Source organism: Toxorhynchites rutilus, chromosome 2 (genome assembly GCF_029784135.1).
Source record: "Toxorhynchites rutilus septentrionalis strain SRP chromosome 2, ASM2978413v1, whole genome shotgun sequence".
Classification (NCBI taxonomy): domain Eukaryota; kingdom Metazoa; phylum Arthropoda; class Insecta; order Diptera; family Culicidae; genus Toxorhynchites; species Toxorhynchites rutilus.
In genome coordinates, this window is record NC_073745.1 from 167,151,605 (window position 1) to 167,171,569 (window position 19,965).

Sequence of the window (19,965 nt, forward strand, 5' to 3'; positions counted from 1 at the left end):
TAATTACGCAGCCAGAGAGTACCTTTTGAATGCCCTTGAGGCCCAATGAAGATAACTCTATGTTCCTATCAGAGACGTGTTTCGAACTCGCGACATTTGCAATATGCAGTCGATCTATGTGTTTGTGAAACGGTCTAGTATAAGAATTTAATACTTTTGTGTTTTTCTTTTCCGTTATTAGTATGTTTGTCTTGTCCCCTCACCGTCGCCCACCTTTGGCAGCCATTCGAACACCAGATGCCATCCCTGGTCCTAATACACAACAATACAGTGCGTGTGGCAACTCTCGGTTGAGACAACTTTACCCAATTTCCAAATCCCAAACCTGATCAGTCCCACAAAATTGTTGCCCCCTTAACCTCTAGTAACCGCGAGTAATCGGTCGAATCCTTCTAACCATAGAGCTCAATCGCAGAAGCTTTGCGGAGTCGCTACCTTACAAATAAACCATTTGGGAAAAAAATCCCCAGAAGTGTTCTATGTTGTCCTAGATTCCATCAAACTAGAAATTGAATAGTGGTGAGGTTCGAGGTGCCGCATGATAAATTTGCCCAATTTCAAATTCTTTCTGTTCAATATTCCATGCCGTCCGCCGTCATCAGTGAGCCAAGATAGATAGAACTTGTCAACAACCTCGAACTCATCGCCGTCGATGGTAACACTACTGCCTAAGCGGCGTCGGTCGGCCTCGGTTCCACCTGCCTGCATGTGCTTCGTTTTGGACGCATTCCAATCTTCGCTGCTTCGCGTTTTAGTCTGGTGTACGCTTCAGCCACCGCCGCAAATTTTCTGCCGGCAATATCCTTGTCATCAGCGAAGCAGATGAACTGAGTAGATTTGTTGAAAATCGTGCCCCTCATGTTTATATCCGCTCAGTTCATAACACCCTGTAACGATATGTTGAATAGCAAGCAAGAGAGGCCATCACCTTGCCGAAGCCCCCTGTGAGATACGAATGAACTCGACAGTCCACCCGAAATCCGCACACAACACTGCGTACCATCCATCGTAGCTTCAATCAGTCTAATAAGCTTCCCGGGAAAGCCGTTCTCGTCCATAATTTTCCATAGCTCTTCACGGTCGATAATATCATACACTGCTTCGAAATCGATGAACAGATGGTGCGTGGGGAGACTGTATTCACGGCCTTTCTGGAGGACCTGCCGCAACGTAAAAATTTGATCCGTCGTTGACCGTTCTTCAACGAACCCGGCGAACTTCCCACAAATCTGTTCGCAATTGGTGATAGTCGGCGGAACATAATTTGAGATAGCACTTTGTAGGCAGCATTGAGGATAGTGGTTGCACGATAGTTCTTACAGTCCAGCTGCAGTTATGATATCCACAGTCCTCCCATTCCTCCGCCAGTTGTTCTACATCCCCAAATTCTCACAATCAACCGGTGCAGACAAATGGCCAGCTTCTCCGGGTCCATCTTAATAAGCTTCGCTTCGATGCCATCCTTCCCAGCGGATTTATTGTTCTTCAGCTGGTTGGTATCGTCCTTAACTTCGCTTATCGTTGGAGCTGGCACCTCCTCCACGCTTGTCCCACCCACGAAATTGCTTTCCCCGCCGCCATGGTCCTCTGCTCCACCATTCAGGTGTTCATCGAAGTGCTGCTTCCACCTTTCCCTCGCTTCATGATCGTCTGTCAGAATACACCCATTCTTATCCCGACACATTCCGGCTCGCGTCACAAAGCCTTTGCGGGATGCGTTAAGCTTCTGGTAAATCTGGTAAAACATCTTCTGTCGATGTCTTTCCACGTTCTGACGAGTGGCACTGAGCAACTTAACCGCCCGCGCAGCGTTCTCCTCATCCATCACCCTCGTACATTCATCGTCAAACCACTCGTTCCGCTGAATACGTCCAACGTGCCCGAGTATGTTCCCTGCTACGCTGTTGATGGCTGTTTTAATGGTGGTCCAACAGTCCTCGAGAGGGGCTTCGTTCAGCTCGTTCTCTTCCGGCAGCGCAGCATCGAGCGAATGCACGTAATTTCCGGCGACATCAAGCTGCTTCAGCCGCGCGAGATTCAACCGAGGCGGGCGTCGGTACCGAATGTTGTCCTCAGCGGCGAGTTTTGGGCGCATCTTCTTCATCACCAGTGTCAACGTTAGCGCTCCGATAGGATCTGACGTAGATGATATCTGAGAAGTGCCGGCAGTCAATCAGAACGTGGCCGATTTGTGTTTCTGTCTGATAAGGTGACCTTCAGATGTACTTGTGTATGAGTTTATGCTGGAAGGAGGTAGTACTACTTTATAGCTCTATAAACTTTCATCAATTATATTCAGTCGCTTACTTTCAATTAATAACAAAAAATGTCGAATTTCGTTATTTGTGTTGAAGTATAAAAAAATTACTGTGTTTTAAGGAGGCTGAATTGGATGACTATTCAAACTGAATGAAGACGATGAAAACATATTTTCAAAAGTTTTTTCATTCAATTATACCCTCTTCTTCAAAAAACATACAATAGCAATGTTACAGAAAAGTTCAACTTTCGATCTGTGACACCGCGCGCGAGTATACGAGTTATGATTTCGCACGCGAGTATGGGAGGGTTAAAACGTCATTTATATATTCAATGTCAATTGCAATTTTAAAGTACATTCTACATACGATGATGCTAGGTACAACAATTGAATCGGCATGGTTAACCAGTCAAAAACACCGTCTACAGGAAAAAAAAAACAAACTAGACCGGTCAATCGTTTGTTGTTTAAAATACATACATAAAAATAAACTTACTCAGAACGGCAGAATGACAGCTTTCAAATCGTATCATGTCCTGCGCGCATTTAGAACCGCCGCTGCTACGAAACACAGTGGCATTATTGTTATTTCCGTTCAATAACAAGGTCAGCGCTTCAATAACTAAGTCTCCTAAAACGAAGTTGTCTGAAAAAAACGGATTATATTTAAACTATCAATATGTAAGTACAAATAAAAACAAACAAATGTAAATCGAAAAACTTCCGAAACAAAGCTCAAAAAATAAAATCGAAAGTCTATCAACGATTATTTTGAATACATCATTATACAAAAACAAAAAAAAAAGTTCATATTCAACAAAAACATAGAATTTTGAAATTTAGTTCAATTCAAGATTTCATCAATTTTACTTGGTCTTGCCAATGTTTTCATATGTACTTCTTTATAATGCTACTGGGGATCAATTACTGACGGTAATAATAAAGTGTTTAATTTGCCGTAACATTCTTACCCTTATCCGATACGTTTAGTTGGTCTGTTTCATTCGAGTTATATTTCTCCAAAAATACTTTGTACTTCTTCAAGCAATTGACAAACACTTCCAAAATGCCCACTTCACGATATACATCACAAAACAGATTGTTGTGTTTCAATAAGTTTAGTAGCGTTTTCATGCATAAGATGCTGCACTCGATTGAATGATTAGATTTCAATAATAGCGACAATGAAATCAATTCTTTACAAGGTACAAAATTTAACTGAAACACAATGAATTCCAACAGTCCAAAGAATTTTTCCCTAACGGGAATACTTTTGAGGTGGATTATTTCAGAAAATTGACAGAGCGTGTTTTGGGATTCAAGAATGAAATAATTTGCGTTATCAGAATGATAAACACTGGATATTGCATCCAAAATGATACACCCTAGAGAAGGGCTTTCTGTTTTGAGGAACACGGTTTGCAATACTTGAAAAGCATGCAGATTTCGTACACAAGTTCCACGATTTGATATTTGAGGCATTTTGAAGCCTTGCATTTGAAACAAACTAATGTTGTTGATCTTCACATTCAATTCATTGTAACCGCATATACATAATGAAGCCGTCATTAGAACAAGGTTCCTCACTGCAGCCTCAGTTTCTGGAAGTTCTTGGCCTTCTTGAACCAATCTGAAACGAGTGAAATTAAGATTAGATGATCACTTAAGTATAACATTTAGTTAATATTACTTGATTAGAAAATCCACAAGAAAAAGATATCCTTGACAGGATTTGAAGTCATCTAATAAAACCTGCGATACAGCGCTAGAATCTTTGAGGAAACAAAAAACAGATACAAGCATTTCCACTACTTCTATTGGTAGTAGTTGTGATGATCTTCTCATATTATCTATGCATAGCGACATACAGCCTTTACCTGTAATTAGCAACAAAATAATAATATTTTTTCTGTGTAAGCAAAAGAAATGGCACGCACTGTGCAAGTAGCTCACAACAAAGTTAGTCAAACCATGTCGCGAAAGTGTTGTCAAAATTTCTGCTGCAGATTTTCTCCATATTACGTTGTACGGAGGACAATTAGACGTGTTTGCTGAGAATAGTAACGATAGATCATCTACACGCGCTAATTCTTCTGCTGGATACGGATGAGAACAAAGCCGTACTAGAACCTAAAAATACGAAAATGTGCGTTAGAATTGACATTATTCTTGTATAACGCAACAATATCTTTCTGATAGAAAGTGAGATGGAGCGTATTAGCTGAAAGACAAATGGACAATTTTATTTCGACATACTCTATTTAAAATACATCGATGGTTAGTAACTTAATCGCATTTCATATTTGAAAACACAGGTAGTATACGTATTGGCAAAAAATTATTAGGGATAAATAAAACCAACTACATAACTGTGGTGCACCAGTAAAGACTGAGTAAATGTCCTGACATGAAAACTACTATACTGTAATTGTATATCGAATGAGAGCGAATAAAAGAAGTCAGTTTTAATTAGTGAACTGAGTACGTAAGGTGTCACTCTAAAAGTTGTGTTACTTCTATGTGATAAATAAAGAAACATAAAAGTGGCGACGAGGGAAAAGTTTTGTCCAATCCTATTGACGAAAGTTTTTTTTAAGTGAAAAACTTAATTGTGGGTAACTGTTGAACAGAACACTAAAAGTAGTGTTCTCTTTAAGCGTTTTCAGTGTGTAAAGCTGAATGTTATATGTAAAAAAAAATCATTAAAGGAGAGGAGAAAATATTGTGAAAACACATATAAAAAGATATATATTTTTTTTGTTTTAATCTGTTTCATTTATTGTGTTTGATCCTTCTTTTGTTCGGTTATTATGTTAATTGTGTCTTTTTTTGTGTTCTTTTAGCCCTTCATCAGTGTACACAAAAGGACAGCGGAAAAGTTCACTCACTGGCGGTGAAAGCAGTGAAAGTACTCATCGTTCTCATATTCAACAACCGTGAGAAAGCCTTGAGAAAACCGAATTTGGCGAAAAAGCTTAAATTGATGAGAAAGCTCAATTTGGTGAGACAGACAAAAATCTGGCTATCATAAGCAATGGCATCAAATACGATATCGGCCATTGACCCATATATTTATGGTACCTCATTCTGTAACTGGGTTGAGCGGTTAGAATTTTATTTTCAAGTCAGTAAGACTCCAGTGGAAGACAAAAAAGCTCAACTCATTTACCATAGTGGTCAACAAGTCTTCTGTTGTTTGAACTTTTCTTTCTGAGTTCCTTGAAGCTACTCGTTTCTTTTCAGGTGGGATTAGCTCAAAGCTGGAAGGTTTATTTTAATATTGAGTACAAAATTCAGGTTATATCAATAAATTACTCACAATTAGTCTCATTCATAGATCATACATTCTCTATCAGTTTCCAAATTAAATATAAATTTTAGTTGATTTTGTCTGAAATCAGCTGTAAGTTTAGTATGTCTAATAATCAGGAAATATAATTTAATTCACCTCAAAGATTCGAATTCACGCTTTTCATCAAATGATAACAATTCTATTTTTTGATTTCTTGCTCTTATCTATTGACAATTCTCCCATACGTTATCTACGTCTACCTATTCTGCCGTATTTACTTTATGGCTGTACAAGGGGTCTTTGAGCGGAATGTTTCACCGCAACATCCTCCCCCTCGTGACGCTCGGAGCATGGTTCGAGGTCACCATCTCTGCCAATCTCTTCTTCGACTGCATCGCCTTCATGGCCTCCTGCCTCAACACCTTCTTCTCCACGAACATCGAGAACTGCGAGTTTACAGACGGGCCTCTGCATGATTCCGCCAGATGTCTCCACGTCTGCTCGCCGTACCACTCCATCTTTCCCTGGATATGTGCGGATTACACGACCTCGGATCTACTGATTGCGAACTCTTTCTTCTACTATCAAAACCAGTGCATTCTCTTTGACCGCTGGGACGTCTTGGAACCATTTAGTCCTCCGCGAGATTACTGGCAAATATTCCATTATCCATCGACGCCAGAACTGGTCCAGCATATGTTGAATCATGTTCCAGCTCTCTCCCACGGCTTTCTTGGCATCCACCGGATCTTTCACCAGTTGTCGGACTCCGCTAGAGTTGAGTAGCAGAAAATGATTCGGTGTCAGCGACTCTTTTTCTCTATTATCCAGCGGTAGATATGTTAATGGCCGTGAGTTGACCATATGTTCTGCTTCACTCAACAATGTCATGAATGACTCGTCGTCCAATTTCCGTAACGTAGGCATTTCTCCTAGCGCTGTTTTCACTGATCGTACCATACGTTCCCAACATCCTCCCATGTGGGGAGCAGCAGGGGGATTGAACCGCCATTTGGTGTTCGCATCAGTGAAGGTGCTACTCATCGTGATGCTGATTTCCCGTATCTGGCTTTCTAGCTCTCTGCTTGCGCCAACAAAATTTGTTCCGTTGTCCGTATATATTTCTTGCGGCGCTCCTCTGCGAGCGATAAACCGCCGTATAGCCTTCTTGCACGAATCCGTTGTCAAACTGTAGACTAGCTCCAGATGTATTGCGCGAACTGTCAGGCAAGTAAAGACCGCAACCCAGCGCTTGACTGAGGCTCGTCCGACCGTTACGAAGTAGGGGCCAAAATAGTCGATTCCTACAAACGTGAACGGTCGTAGGAACGGCGTTAAACGGCATAATAAATGTGGACCCATTTTTGGCGATTCTGGTTTGGTTTTATACACACGGCACCATTGGCACCGATATTCTGCAGCTCGTACTTCAGTTCTGAGCTGAGGAATGCGGAATCTCTGCCGAACTTCGTTGACAATGGTTTCGTTATTGCCGTGACGAAATTTGCGGTGGTACCAATCTAGCAATAAATTGGTTACCGGATGTTTGCGCGGCAGAATTATAGGGTATCTTGTGTCGTATGTCAAGTAGTCTGCAGTCGAGATGCGGCTGTCCATCCGAAGAATTCCGTATTCATCGAGTATAGGAGACAGAGTAGCTATCGAGCTGCTTCTCTCTAGTGCCTTCTGCTTTTCTGGTCCCACACGTGCATTTTGATTCAGTGTGGCTATTTCGTCCGGATAGCTCTCTGATTGTGCTAGTCGCCACAGGCTTCGTTCTGCTCTTAGCAACTCTTCACTGGTGACATTAACCTCACCATTCTTCGGCTGTTTTTCGATACGTTGCAACAGCTTTCCAACGAACCGGTACACATACGCCATGCTCCGCAACAACCGCTCATATTTCGAGAATCGTGACACGTCTACTAACGGCACTGATATGAAGTGACTGCAGACATATGCCGCACGCAGCTCTTCTTCGGCTCTACTCGCCGTCGTGACTTTGTTCATCGGCCAATCATTCTCCTCCTGGTATAGAAAGGCGGGTCCACGCATCCATCTGTTGTCAGGTTTGCAGTTCGGACCTTTACCCCACTTCGTAGCTTCATCGGCAACGTTTATCTTTGATCCCAGCCATCGCCATTCATCGGTTTTTGACAGAGATAGAATTTCGTTGACTCTGAATGCTACGTATTGTCGATATCGTCGAGTATCCGACGTGATCCACGAGATTACGGTGCTGGAGTCGCTCCAGAAGTACGTACTTTTGACCCGTACCGAATGACCATCCTCGATCGTTTTGCGCAAGTGAGCTCCGATCACCGCTGCTTGCAACTCCAACCGAGGAACTGACGTCAACTGTAGTGGAGCTACCTTCGTCTTGGAGGAAACCAGCGCGCATCGTATTTGTCCTTGATCTCGAACACGGAAGTACGCTGCTGCAGAGTAAGCTTGTTCACTGCCGTCCACAAATATGTGGAGCTCCAAATCGTCGTAACAGGCAGGATCATACCCCGGGAAGTAGCACCGGGGAATCCGAACATTATCGAGTTCTTTTAGAACTTGCAGCCACTGCTTCCAACGTACGAACAGGTCCTCGGGTATGCGATCGTCCCAGTCCAGTCTTGCTCTCCAAACGTCCTGAAGAAGGATCTTACCCTGGATCACTAGTGAGCCTATCAAGCTTTTAGAACCGAGAATCGGTTTGAAACCCAGTTGCGAATATGGAAGCCTGCTTTCCGGTGAACTTCCGCCACTTCCAGAGCCAGTTCAATCGCCTCTTCCTCTGTATCGACACTGTCCAAGTAATCGTCGACGTAGTGTTTCTCCTTGATTGCCGCCGCTGCTCTTGGATACTCTACTTCATGTTCTGCTGCATTCAGGTTCTTGACGTACTGGGCCTGCGCTGGAGAACAGGAAGCCCCGAAGATTGCCACATCAGAGACCATCGTAACAATAGGTTCAGCCGGCGAGTTACGGAACAGAAATAAAAGCGCACTCCGGTCCTAGAATCTAATTCTTAGCTGCAGGAACATTTCCTGGACATCACCAGAAAAAGCCACTTCACGTTCACGGAACTTGTACATAACAGAAAGTTGAGGAGTCAGCAAATCAGGGCCTTTCAGCAACACCGAGTTTAATGAGATCCCATCAACCTTAGCAGCTGCGTCCCAAATCACCCTTATTTTTCCAGGCTTATTGGGATTTACGACTACTCCAAGAGGAAGGTACCATATACGGTTTGGATCGAAAGCAGCCATTTCCGATTCTGTAACGGCGTGGATATAGCCTTTGGCCACAAACTCTGCGATTTGTTTTCGTACGCCTTCGTAAAGAGCTGGATCCTTGTCAAGACGCTTCTCGAGACATTTCAGTCGACGTTCAGCCATTGACCTGCTATCTGGGAAAACGATTGAGTCTTGTTTCCACAGGAGCCCAGTCTCAAACCTTCCGCTTGGCGTCCTCACCGTCGATTCTTTGAGAATCCGACGAGCTCTCTGATCATCACTTCCTTCCAAATTTGGTGCTACCGAAACTCCTAAGCTTTCTACAGAGAAGAATTCACGCACGTAGTCGTGCAGATCAACCTCCGCTACTTCTGCGCACATGTGCATCTGCCGATGTTGGAATTGAATATCTCCCCCTCGTAGGCTTCCGCAGATTACCCATCCGACACGAGTTTTTGTAGCGATGGGCTCTTGTTCCTCTCCTTCACGAAGCTTTGATGCTGCTAAGAGATGAGAGTTGTTTAACCCGATTAGCAGTCCGGGTGTGGCCCTTTGGAAACTTTTGACTGGTAGGTGCCGGAGATGCTTGAACTGCTCTTTCATTTTATCGAAATCCATCGATTGCTCCGGTAACCCCAAGTTTTCGACTGTGTATACCTCCGTGACGTTGTACCGCTTTCTGGAACCAAGTCCCGAAATTTCTAGTTTTGGTAATTGTGTGCTTACAATCTTTTTGTTGATCCCGCTGGTCCACTGAATACACAAGGACTGTGGCTTTCCTCCAGTTCCAAGTTTGTCTGCTATTCCCTTCTCTACCAAGGTAACCGATGATCCATCATCCAAAAAGGCGTAGGTATTAACGGAACCATTTTTACCGTACAACGTTACCGGCAATATTTTGAATAAAGTTTTGGACACAGGCTGTCTGTGAATGGTAACGGTAGCGTTGGTGGTTGCCCCGGATTGTTCGGGGGCAGGCTCATAATGTAGAAGTTTGTGATGTCGTTTCTGACATCCGTTGATGCCGCAAGCTTCACCTTCACATGGCCATCGAATATGTGACACGAGACATCTGCGACACAGCTTGTTCTCTTTCACCACCTTCCAGCGCTCGTCCAATGATAGTTTCTTGAACGATGGACAGCTAGCAACGATATGATCTCCAGCTTTACACGCTGAACAGCGTTTATCTCCATCGCCTTCTTTTCCCCTGCTGTTCGCCGGTAACTCCTTACGTAAACCTTTCGGTTGATTACTGGATACTCCATCACTTTTCCGGTCGTATGCAGCATGCGCGTTGATGTACGCCTTTCCCTTCTGTTTCGGTTTCTCGTCTTTCGGACACCTTGCTGTCATACATAGGTTAGTGACACCACTGGTAGCGGATGTCACTTTAGCCATGTACTCTCCGAAGGCGTTCAAGTCAACGTTCGGTATATGCTCTTGATAGAGTGCCCAGCTAAATTTAATGGCTGCTGGCAGCTTATCGACGAGCTCCTGCAGCAAGATGGGGTTTGATAGATGATTTTCCATTCCGACTGCCTTTAGATGCCCGCATAAATTTTGAACGACTAATCCAAACTGAATTAATGTTTCGAGTCTCTCCGCCTTCGGCGCTGGAGTCGCACGAACTTTGCTCACCATGTTGTGGACAATTTGCTCTGGCCTTCCATACAAAGTTTGTAGCGTGGAAATAATTTGAGGAACCGTCGAAGGGTGAAGAAGAAAACTACTGACCGATTCCTTTGCCGTGCCTTTGAGAGAACGTTGCAATCGCAGCAGATTTTCAGAATCTGAATAGCCGCAAGCTTCACTGGAGTGCTTGTAGCTACTAATAAAGAGTGGCCAGTCTATTGGATCCCCGGAGAAAACGGGGAGTTCTTTTGGAATAACCTGCTTGGCAGCCAATTGTTGCTGCGTTGGACCGTACAGTACTGGTGGGAACTGAACCGGTGGAATGAATCCTGGAGGGTGATACTGATTGATTTGCGGTTGACCCTGCGGACCTACTTGATACGAACTTAATGGATTGAACTGAGGCTGACCTTGCTGCCCTACGAAATTGAGTGGTAGCTGATTCTGTGACCCTACATGAGTGTTGCCTAACGAGTTGTATTGCAACTGATTCTGTGTTTCTAATTCCGGGGGTACAGGGAACAAATGAGGGGTGTTTACCCTGTTGATCGAACCACCAACGTTGTGACAGGGTGTTGGAAACGAAACGTGTTTATTTATTTCATCAAACCCTACCTGAGGAGCACGATTCGTGCTCACGTGTGGAATCGACTGATTCGAAACCACTGGTGAAACTTGTTGCGGCTCTGTCGCTTGATGTGAACAGGTCTGTTCCCGTTAACGTTGAAGTGTTTCCTGGCATTTGGACACTTCTAACTCCAATGACCGAATTCGCTGACGGTCTTCATCTCTTTCATGTTGTCTCGCCGTCTTCAGGTCCTGGTACAATTGACGACTCATTTCAAGCTAATGTTGCAAATTATTTTCCACCGTAAGTAATTGGTTCTTCTCATTCGCATGTTGCTGTTCTATTTGCTTCAACTTGTTGACAAGGTCCACTTCACGTTGACGCTGTAGGTTGTTCTCTTCCTGATGCATCAGCGTTAGATCACGTTGCTTCCGCAAGACGTCTTCTAACTGAAGCAGCCGCCGTCGTTCCACGTCACGTTCCTCTTCCACACGCTTGAGGCGATCTTCCAGCTCACGCTCATGCTGCTCGTGACGCTTCAGTTCGATTTCATGCAGACGTTGTAACTCAAGACACTGTAGCTTCCTCCGCTCATTGGTTTCCTGTCTCCATGCGTCGTATGGAGGAGGATTCGGAAGCTTTGGAAGGATTTTCGGGATTGCCCCAGTATTGGACCCACTTTTCAACGGAGCGGAATTAGAATCCTCCAGTAGGCGCCTATACGGTTCCATGTTAACTAGCAATAGTTTTGAAGAAATCAGCTTGTTTGGTGAAGTGGGATGTTGATTATTCTCGGAATCTAATTCATTCTCCACACCTCCTCCGATGATTACGCTGGTACGAGGAACGGAAACATCATCTCCGATAATCTCCGATATACCGCTGGTCATCAATGGAGTTGACGTTCCGGTTGGTTTCGTTCCCGTTTGTGCGATGCTACGAGAGCCAACTTCATTCGCTTCCACATCGACTTGGTCCCCTGTAGCCGGCTCAACATGCTCCTGAACCCATGCTTCCACCTTCTGGATACTATTACGGCTACTGTGTTTACTTCCTGCATACGATCTTTCCTCATCATGCTGCCGTAGAAGCTCATCCTCAAACTCGAGCGATATACTCCTTTTCTCGATCCATCTTGTCCTTCATCGCTTTATCGACCAACAGCTTCTCCATCCGTAGACGTTCTTCCTGTACTTTCTCCTGTGCCCGCTTTTCCTCCTCCAATTGTTCTAGCTCTCGGGCTATCTGAGCTCGCCGTAAGCTAGAAACACTGGACCGTCCAGTAACAGAACTCGCAGGTGGGGAAGGCAACTTGGTGGAACATTGCACACAGGAAAAATCATTCACGCGAACTCCATTTGTGTCGACCTTTGCGCACGAGAAATGGAACCAACGCATTGGACCATATACAGTTCGGCATTGTTGGGCCGATCACACACCGCACAATCATGGTCTCCTCCGTGCTCCAGATCGATCGCCGACGGCACGAAGCTATCATCCGCTGTCGTGTCCGGATCATCCATCGTCGCACAAGCGCAGTCGCCAGATTGATTGCGATTTCCAGCAGCCTCTTGAGTAGCCCTGGTTTTAGAGCGGGTCTGACGGACAAATGAACGGTTCATTCTGACGATAATTCTTTGAGAATGTTGTTTGAACTTTTCTTTCTGAGTTCCTTGAAGCTACTCGTTTCTTTTCAGGTGAGATTAGCTCAAAGCTGGAAGGTTTATTTTAATATTGAGTACAAAATTCAGGTTATATCAATAAATTACTCACAATTAGTCTCATTCATAGATCATACATTCTCTATCAGTTTCCAAATTAAATATAAATTTTAGTTGATTTTGTCTGAAATCAGCTGTAAGTTTAGTATGTCTAATAATCAGGAAATATAATTTAATTCACCTCAAAGATTCGAATTCACGCTTTTCATCAAATGATAACAATTCTATTTTTTGATTTCTTGCTCTTATCTATTGACAATTCTCCCATACGTTATCTACGTCTACCTATTCTGCCGTATTTACTTTATGGCTGTACAAGGGGTCTTTGAGCGGAATGTTTCACCGCAACACTTCGATGAGCTTAAACTACTGTACCCTGGTGTGGATTTGAACCGACTTACATATGAAGAAATAGTGACGAAGCTGAAATCGAGATATGATAAAGCTGAGTCAAGTTCTATGCAACGTTTCAGATTCCACAGCAGAGTACAGCAGCCAAATGAAAGTTTAGAGAACTTTATTCTGGCTGTGAAATTGTTGGCCCAGGAATGTCGGTTTGGCGAATTCAAAGAAATGGCCTTATGTGATCGGTATACTATGGGAGTGTTCGACAAAAATCTTCAGAGACGATTGCTAGAAGAGGAATTAGCAGCTAGTAGATCAAAATTAATTAGTGAAACCAATCATCTGGGTCAAGTGGCTACTATTCGTGGTCCGATAAAAACCCGTTTGGGCTTCATAAAATCTAGGAACGAAAAGCACATTATGAACAGAAGGAATAAAACATCTTATAATAGAAGAAGTAGGAACGGATACGATCGTGGAAACGATAGTTTTGTGTCGGATGAATGGCGAAAATATAAGAATGACAAAGGAAGCGGTATGGTCTGCGAATTTTGTGGCAAATATGGTCACCAAGACGGGTCTAAGGTACTAGGTGAGGCCGTTTCGTCACTAAGTTGGTTAGGGGAGCGGTATATGAAAACAGTACGGAAGAAAGCAGAAGGCGAATTATTTCCTTGAAGCGTGAAAGAGACAGACTGATCACGAGTGAGCTCCGGCACAAGCGTATTGTGTTTTGTTTAAAAACAAAACACAGTAGATTTCCAAGATGGCTGAAGAGTGGTTTTAGCAAGTTGGCCCACCTTAGGATATATTTCTACGCGCCTTGATGGTCACATAAAAAAGAGATGTTTTAAAGTGAAAAATTTGAAACGGGATGCTATTAATTTTGTGGATAATGTCGGTGTTAGTGACGGGCCAGAGTCTGACAAGAAATTATCTGAATTACTCAATCGCATGAGGGCTAACAAAGATAGCGACGACAGTGACAGTGATTCAGGTGATTATTATTGTATGTTAGTTTCGTCCTTAAATAAAATTAGCCATGTTACATAGTGATATCGATCGAGGGTAATTCTGTGAAGATGGAAGTCGATTGCGGTTCATCGGTCACAATAATGAGCAAAAGCTTTTATGTTGGGCTATTGAACAAGCCGCTTATTCATTGTAACCAAAAGTTGGTAGTAATTAATGGTTCAAAATTGGCCATTGAGGGAATGGTTAAGGTACATGTAAAATTGAAAAAAAAAAAAAAAAAAGTTGAAAAGTTTTTAAAATTGATTGTGATAGATTGCGAAAATGATTTCATTCCTCTTATAGGCAGAAAATGGTTAGATGTGTTTTACTCGGACTGGAGAAGTTATTTTTCTGAACCAGAAAACGTTAATAACGTGAGTTTACAGACCAGTGTGGAGACAGTTATTTCAGATATAAAACAAAAATTTTCTAATTTATTCACTAAAGATTTTACCACGCCAATTATTGGTTATGAAGCGGAATTAATATTGCGAGAAAACACGCCCATTTTCAAACGTACTTATGATGTACCTTACCGTTTGAGAGACAGAGTAATTTCTCATTTAGATAAACTCGAAAAAGAAAATGTCATTACTCCTATTAAAACCAGTGAGTGGGCGTCTCCGGTTGTTGTAGTAATGAAAAAAAATAATGAAATTAGATTAGTTATTGATTGCAAGGTGTCAATAAATAAATTGATCCTTCCAAATAGCTATCCCTTACCTGTGGCGCAGGATTTATTTGCTAATCTTGCAGCTTGCAAGCTATTTTGTTCTTTAGACCTTGAGAGTGCATATACTCAACTTTCCTTATCCGAAAAGTCGAGGAAAATAGTTGTAATCAATACAATTAAAGGATTATTCACGTATAACCGGTTACCTCAAGAGGCGTCATCAAGTGCGGCTATTTTCCAGCAGGTAATGGAGCAAGTTTTGGGGCAGACAGATGGAGTCTTCTGCTATTTGGATGATGTACTCATTGCTGGTAAGGATTTTGACGAATGTCGAAGACGGTTATATACAGTTCTGAATAAGTTAGTGAAGGCTAATATCAAGATAAACTGGAACAAGTGTCAATTTTTTGTGTCCACCTTACCATACTTAGGTCATGTTCTCACTTCCATGTCCTGACAAGTTATCTACAATTCAGGGGGCCAAGGTACCGACGAATACTACAGAATTGAAATCATTTCTGGGCCTCATCAATTATTACAGTCGCTTCATTCCAAATTTATCATCTAATCTATATCACTTGTACAATTTATTGAAGAAAAATGTATTATTTTTGTGGAATGAAAATTGTGATAAGGCTTTTAGCGAAAGTAAATCGGAGCTTCTGAAGGCAAATTTGTTAGAGTACTATGATCCAAAGAAACCGAATGTTATTGTGTCGGATGCGTCCAGTTACGGATTGGGAGGCGTTATAGCTCATGATATAGATGGAATAGAGAGACCAATAGCATTCACTTCATTTTCTCTGAATATAGCTCAAAGATCATACCCAATACTACACTTGGAGGCGTTAGCCTTAGTGTGCACAATAAAAAAAATTCATAAGTATCTATTTGGTCAACAATTTTTAGTATATACAGATCATAAACCTTTAGTGGGTATTTTTGGTAAACTAGGAAAAAATTCTGTATTAGTGACACGTCTTCAAAGGTTTGTTTCGGAACTATCCATTTATGACTTTGAAATAAGATACAGGCCATCATCAAAAATGGGGAACGCGGATTTTTGTTCGCGATTTCCTTTAGACCAACAGGTACCAGAAAAGTTTGATCCTGTGTTTTTAAATAACATAAATTTTGGTCATGATTTCCCAATCGATTGTATGACAGTAGCTAAGGAAACATCAAAGGATGTTTTTCTGCAGAAGGTTATTGCCTTCTTGCAAAAGGGTTGACCTGAGAAAATGGAGAAACAGTTTAAAAATGTATCCAATCAGCATGATTTGGAAATAGTAGACAACTGTTTACTATATCAAGATAGAGTGATAATTCCTCTATCAATGCATAATCACATTTTAAAACTTCTACATGCTAATCATGCAGGGATCGTCAAAATGAAGCAATAGGCACGTCGTTCCATATATTGGTATGGGGTTAATGCAGACATAGAACGCTATGTTGCATCATGTGATATATGTAAAAAAAAATGGCGATAGTTCCACAAACAAAAATCTCTTCTTCATGGATACCTACTACGAGACCTTTTAGCAGGATACATGCAGATTTTCTCTTTTTTGAAAGGCGAAGTTTCCTGTTAATTGTTGACAGTTTTTCTAAATGGATTGAGGTGATGTGGATGCAACATGGCACGGACACCAAGAAAGTTTTGAAGAAGTTTGTTGAATTGTTTGCAAGATTTGGTTTACCAGACGTGATAGTTACAGATGGTGGCCCTCCATTTAACTCTTTTAGTTTTGTGAGTTTTTTAGAAAAACAGGGTATCAAGGTGATGAAAAGTCCACCTTATAATCCATCTAGCAATGGGCGAGCTGAGAGATCAGTCCGGATTGTGAAAGAAGTATTAAAAAGTTTTTATTAGAACCTGAAGTGAAGAAACTTGACCTGGAGGACCAGATTAATTTATTTTTAATTACATATAGAAATACTTGCTTGACAGGAGATGATCGCTTTCCGTCAGAGAGGATACTCTCATTTAAACCCAAAATGATTCTTGACTTAGTGAACCCAAAGAGGGATTTGAATTGTATAAAAAGCATTGTGCATAGTGTAAATATGAAAACTAGTGTATATCGAATGAGAGTGAATGAAATAAGTCAGTTTTAATTAGTAAACTGAGTACGTGAGGTGTCACTCTAAAAGTGTGTTACTTTTATTTATCACATAAAGAAACATAAAAATAACATCAACCCAAAACCCGAGTTTTTCGAAAGTATTCAGACTGGCAAATTTAACACCAACTTGAAGACACATGAGAACAAAATTACAAATACCCAAATTCGTTCTGCGCCGCAGGAAATCATCTGGAAGAATTCGATGGTGCGATACTTCATGATCTATGAGAGCAGCGATAATACAAACGAGCAGGGAACAACTTTCATCGTACATGCTAAGTCCGCTCTAAAATAAGGTAGCACGTTTGAAATCACTTAACATCATAGTTTGGTTCATTATCAGTTCTACTATAATGTTCTCGGTTGTGTAAGGCTGAGTGAATGTTGAATACCCTTGATAAGAAAAACACTATGCTGTAAGTATAGGATCGAATGAGAATGAATAAAGGATTCAGTTTATTCAGTACGTGAGGTGTCACTCTAAAAGTTGTGTTAAATTTTTTGACATAGGACTATGTCATTGATTTCTATATAGGGGGTCACTCTACGAAAAATGTAACGATTCATTAAGGGTTTTCATATGCACATTATTCAAAATAAATCATTATTGCGACATATATTGTGTTATATACCATCAGACAGGAAATTTATCCAGCATTTTTTTTGCCTAAAACATGACCAATGAATATAGTAAAAAAAGTTAACTAAAAGTTAAAAGTTAAGTTAGCTCACAATGTGAGTTGATGCGTATGATAAATTATTCTCTCTTTATCGATAATAGGTACTGTATGTTGCCCAAACAATTCGTGCAGAACTTAGCTCCCAATGAGATCAATTCACTATAGCAGCTATACGAATTTCTCAAGAGAGCACTCATGGCCATATAACACTCAATATACATCACCTGACTCTAAAGTTATAACAAACAATGTTCCGGACAATGTGGCGACGAAGGAGAAAATGCTATTTTTATCTATAATATATTTCTTGTAGTCATAGATTTATTTGACTTAGGCTTATATTTACGTAGATCTCAACTATTTAGACTTGTGTTCAAAAATGATACGTGATGACTCTTTGTCTTCTTCCGCATAATTGAATAAACCGAAGAAAAGGGTAGTTATGGCTTTAATTGAATTTTTGTGTACAATTTTCAACAGATTGTGGTTCCGGATTCTTTCACGCTATCTCATCTAACCCGTTAAAGGATACAAGTTCATACAGGAAACGGTTTTTTCAAGGCTTCCATTTGATGTGTCAAAAGAGAAAAACTACAGGTTTTGAACAATGAAAACATTCAATTTAAATGCAATTACTACACACAATCAAAGTCCTATGGCAAGATCCCGTCCGTGCCCCTAGGCTCAGACCCATCAACTTTTATATTATACTGGCCTACCCGGCAAACTTCGACCCACACAAAATGGATATCATCATCCTTTCAAACATTCACGTTCATTTACTAAGCGAACGTTCGTGGATTCAATCGCAGAACTATTCATTGATTAATCTTCTAATAGACCCTTACCAATTTCTTGGCGTTCCTCAGCGCCAAGACAGTGGACTGTAAACACGGGAAAACGTTTCAACTGTGTGGAAATATAGGGCCTGATCACGAACATCACTGTCACAAACGCTTTCACGTCACTTACACTTCACTTAATCTTTTTGTGCCTATCATCATTGTCACGGTCAGTTGCGTGTAAAAATAAACTCCGTGAAGTGAAAGAGTTCATTCCCGTTTATAAGATACATGTCAGTTGCATAATTTCGAGCGTTTGAACCATATGTCGGTTGCATAATTTCGGACGTTTGAACGTTATGTAGGTAAAATAAATAAGTGTATGAGATGATATTCCATTTAATTGGACGTATGTTTTAAAATGACAAGTTTGCGATTATACGTCGATGATTTCAATGAATCATTTGCTTGGTGCGTTAGTTTGCTGAATCAAACGCTGGTTCGAAAATGAGGAGGAATACTAGGTTCCACTTGAATATTGTAGTTGCTGAACATAAGGGAATGTTATTTTATTTCCTCTTTCTATAAATTCTACAGATAAAGCATGACTATCAAGAGTTTAATAATCGATATCTCGCATACTCTTGTACTCAGCTCTGTCTTACTCATTTGAATAGTGAAATTATTTAGTTATAGGTCAACGTTAAAATCATTTTGACGTAGGACTACGTCTTTCATTTCTATACCGGGGTGTAAAACCAAAGTTTCGAGAACGAAAGCGTTACGCTGGAGACCGAGATTTTGAGCGTTAATAGCTCTTAAACAACTGAACGAAATGGTATGATAAACACTTCATTTGAAAGATAAAATGTCTACGCGTCATATACTTGTTACTTTTTCATCCAAAAACATGTTTCAATAGTCTTAAAATTGCTTTCAAAACAGGCTATTGAAATCACCAATCGGTATATAAGCGAGCGCCGCTCGTAAACCCACTCAGTTATGATTGAACAGCGATTGGAGCATGTTGTCGCTGTTGTTGTGAAGCTAATTTCGTTTATCATGAAAACGCAGATGAACGGTGTCACCAAGAGCCTGTTTGTGCACCTAAGGCCAAATCGGAACCCATCAGGAGGAGAGTGATGCCACGGTTCCGCTTGAAACATCGGAGCAGCCGCCACACACACACACACACACACATACACGCGCGGAATTCTCGTTGCTATCATCGTTGCTGAAAAATAATCTGCCAGTTCCCCTGGGAATTGAAAAATACATTCATGCGAAAGAGTTTATTTTAATGTTTTATATCCATATAACACTGCAACCAAATACATTTGGTTTTGTTATTTTTCAATCAATCGCAATTAACAGGAAAGCTTCTGAATATTTTTTTTCCCCATCAGTGGAAATTTTCGTATCCAATATTGGATGCATAACATGAAAAACGGAAAATGTTTCACATCGCGAAAATCAAGTAATTTTCGAGCGATTATTTGCTTTCTACTCATATAATGCTGCGACCAAATACATTTCGTTTTGGATTTTTTCAATCAAGTGCGATCAACGTAAGACCACGTCTTTCGGCAATTTATTAGAGGTGCAATGAATCTTTAGGAATTTCCGCTCTACGCACACT

The 19,965-nt window shown here is 41.3% G+C and overlaps 1 protein-coding gene across 3 annotated transcripts in view; it reads right to left on the bottom strand.

The window, feature by feature from the left end:
* The window catches only part of LOC129768995 (WD repeat and FYVE domain-containing protein 3), a 108,582-nt gene that overhangs the window by 47,398 nt on the left and 41,219 nt on the right, over positions 1 to 19,965 (bottom strand). For all 3 annotated transcript variants that reach the window (XM_055770972.1, XM_055770970.1, XM_055770971.1), the window contains 4 exons: positions 4,198 to 4,390; positions 3,951 to 4,137; positions 3,232 to 3,890; positions 2,757 to 2,906 (listed from right to left, as the gene is read on the bottom strand). In XM_055770972.1, the coding sequence (XP_055626947.1) occupies positions 2,757 to 2,906; positions 3,232 to 3,890; positions 3,951 to 4,137; positions 4,198 to 4,390 (1,189 nt within the window). The remainder of the gene's footprint in view (positions 1 to 2,756; positions 2,907 to 3,231; positions 3,891 to 3,950; positions 4,138 to 4,197; positions 4,391 to 19,965) is intronic.